The sequence below is a fragment of the Monoraphidium neglectum genome, assembly GCF_000611645.1.
Source record: "Monoraphidium neglectum strain SAG 48.87 unplaced genomic scaffold scaffold06512, whole genome shotgun sequence".
Classification (NCBI taxonomy): Eukaryota; Viridiplantae; Chlorophyta; class Chlorophyceae; order Sphaeropleales; family Selenastraceae; genus Monoraphidium; species Monoraphidium neglectum.
The window spans coordinates 1-2,184 of record NW_014007131.1 but is presented as its reverse complement, the minus strand read 5'-3'; the positions used below and the strand labels follow the sequence as shown (position 1 = coordinate 2,184).

Here is a 2,184-nt window from a genome sequence, read left to right as displayed (position 1 = left end):
GGCGGAGGGGGGGGGCAGGGGCCCGCGGCGGCAGGGGCGATGGGCCCCCCGTTGCCACGCTTGGTCCTTTGCGGCTGAGACCGCCGCGACGCCAGCTGCAGCCCTGGGGCCAGCCTCATGCAACGCCGCCCTCTGATCGCAGCGTGATGCATGCCGGAACCATTCCCACCCGAAGCGGCGCGGCCAGGTGCAGGTGATGCACCTGCTGCACGCACACTCACAGCCGCGCGCATGCACATGCACATGCACATGCACATGCACATGCGATCCCTATGTCACAGGCCACCCGGAGTGCGTTGAGGTGCTGCTACAGGCCAAGGTGCGCACCGCCACGGCCTGCGACGGCTGCCCGCCGCTCATCATGGCGGTCTGCGGCGCGGCGGTCCCTGCGCGGCGCGGCGCGGCGCTGCGCATCGTGGAGCTGCTGCTGGCGGCGGGCGCGGACGTCCTGCAGAGGCGCGGGGCTGTGCGCGCGCACTGCGCGCTTGCGTCGTTGCGCACCTGCCTGGAGTGCGGCGGGGCTGCCGGGCACGCCTCGCCCCGGGGTCGCCCAGCCGTTGGTCCGTTTGCGTATGTGGGCAGTGGCTGGGGTGCGACGTGCTGGGGTGCGGTCACGAGACTCGATCTGCAGCGCCCACAAGAAAGAGTCTCGATGCCAGCCAGCCCCGGCGGCAGCCGTTGCCGGCCCCCGAACGCCCGCCCGCCCGCGTGTGCCGGCGGCTCCCTGACTCCGCGCCCCGCCGGGCCGATTGCTTTCTAATCCCCCCAAAGGGATGACAGCGAGCGGACGGCCCTGCACTGGGCGGCCGAGGTCGGCTTCTCCGAGGCCGTGCCCGCCCTGCTCGCCGCCGGCGCCGCCGCGACCGCCGAGCTGGCGAGGCAGCAGCAGCAGGACGCCGAGGCGATGGCCGCCGTCGCGGCCGCCGACGGCGGGGCGCCGCCCCCCGAGCTGCCGGCGCCGCCGGTGCTCCAGGAGCTGGCGGACAGCTGCGGGGACTTGCCGCTGCACCTGGCGGCCAGGGGGAACCATTTGGATGTGGTGTCAGCCCTGCTGGCTCACGGCGGCGGCGACGGCGGGGATGGCGAGGGGGCGGCTGCGGCGGCGGCGGCGGCGCGCAACAAGCTGAGGGACACGCCGCTGCACTCCGCTGCGCGCCGCGGCGCGGCGCGCGCGGCCGCGGCGCTGCTCGCCGCGGCGCCGGGCGCGGCGGAGGCGACGAACAAGCACGGGCTGACGCCGGCCGACCTCGCGGCCCGCCGCGGCCACACCGAGCTAGCAGCGCTGCTGCGCCCCAGCACGGCCGCGGCCCCCGCCGCCGCCCTGCCGCCGCTGCGCGGCAAGGCCGACCCCGCCCTGAAAACGCTCGTCCTGGCGCCCCCAGAGTGCGGCGAGCACTACACCGCGCCCCAGCCTGTGCGCCGCGGCGGCCCGGAGGCGCCGCCCGAGAACACGGCCCGGCTGGACGTCCTCCTCGCGGAAGCTAAAGGGTCGCTGCAGGCGGCGGAGTTCGAGGGGCGCGTGGAGTGGGGTGGGGGCGTCGCGGCGGCGCCGATGGGGGACCTGCTGCGGGTGCACGACTGGAACTACCTGCAGGGGCTGCAGGTGGGTGTCGGGGTTGGGCTTGGCAAGGGTGTGCATGTGATGGGTAACTCGGCCGGGCTGGGGATTGCGGAGGGTGGGATTGTGTCGGTGGGGTGCAGGGTAGGGCCCCTCGCCGCTGCCGCCGTCTCGAGTATAGTTTGCTTGCGTCGGGTCGGTGTGCGCTGGCGAGCGGCGCCGCGCTGCCGCGCCCCAGCCCGCCCGCCTCAGATTCCCACCGATCGACGCCCCCGCAGGCCGCGTGCGCGTCGATCCCCGACGCGCCGGCCGCCGTCGGCCGCGTCGACGCAGACACCGCCATCAGCCACCGCACCTTCCGCGCTGCGCGCGCCGCGGCGGGCGCGGTGCTGCAGGCTGTTGACCAAGTGGTGGCGGGGCAGGCGAGTTTGAGGGGCGGGGGCCGCCGAGCGGCCCGCGCGGCAGCATGATGTGTGTGTTTTGGCTAATGTGGGGCGCGCCTCTCGAGGGGGTGGAGGGAGCCGAGTCTGCCGCGCGGCCCACTAAGGCGGATAGGGGCTGTGGGGCTGGCGTCAGGCCTGGAGGTTATCTCCGCTACAGGCGCCGACCACACGTGCATGCAGGGG

General features: G+C 75.1%; 1 protein-coding gene across 1 annotated transcript; it reads left to right on the top strand.

Annotated features, from left to right (window-relative positions):
- Nucleotides 1-150: 150 nt before the first annotated feature.
- On the top strand, nucleotides 151-2,028 carry MNEG_16556 (hypothetical protein; the record flags this gene model as incomplete). Its single annotated transcript, XM_014034974.1, has 4 exons — nucleotides 151-187; nucleotides 282-489; nucleotides 772-1,603; nucleotides 1,837-2,028. The coding sequence occupies 4 exons, from the start codon at nucleotides 151-153 to the stop codon at nucleotides 2,026-2,028; spliced, it is 1,269 nt and encodes a 422-aa protein (XP_013890428.1).
- Between the last annotated feature and the right edge of the window lie 156 nt (nucleotides 2,029-2,184).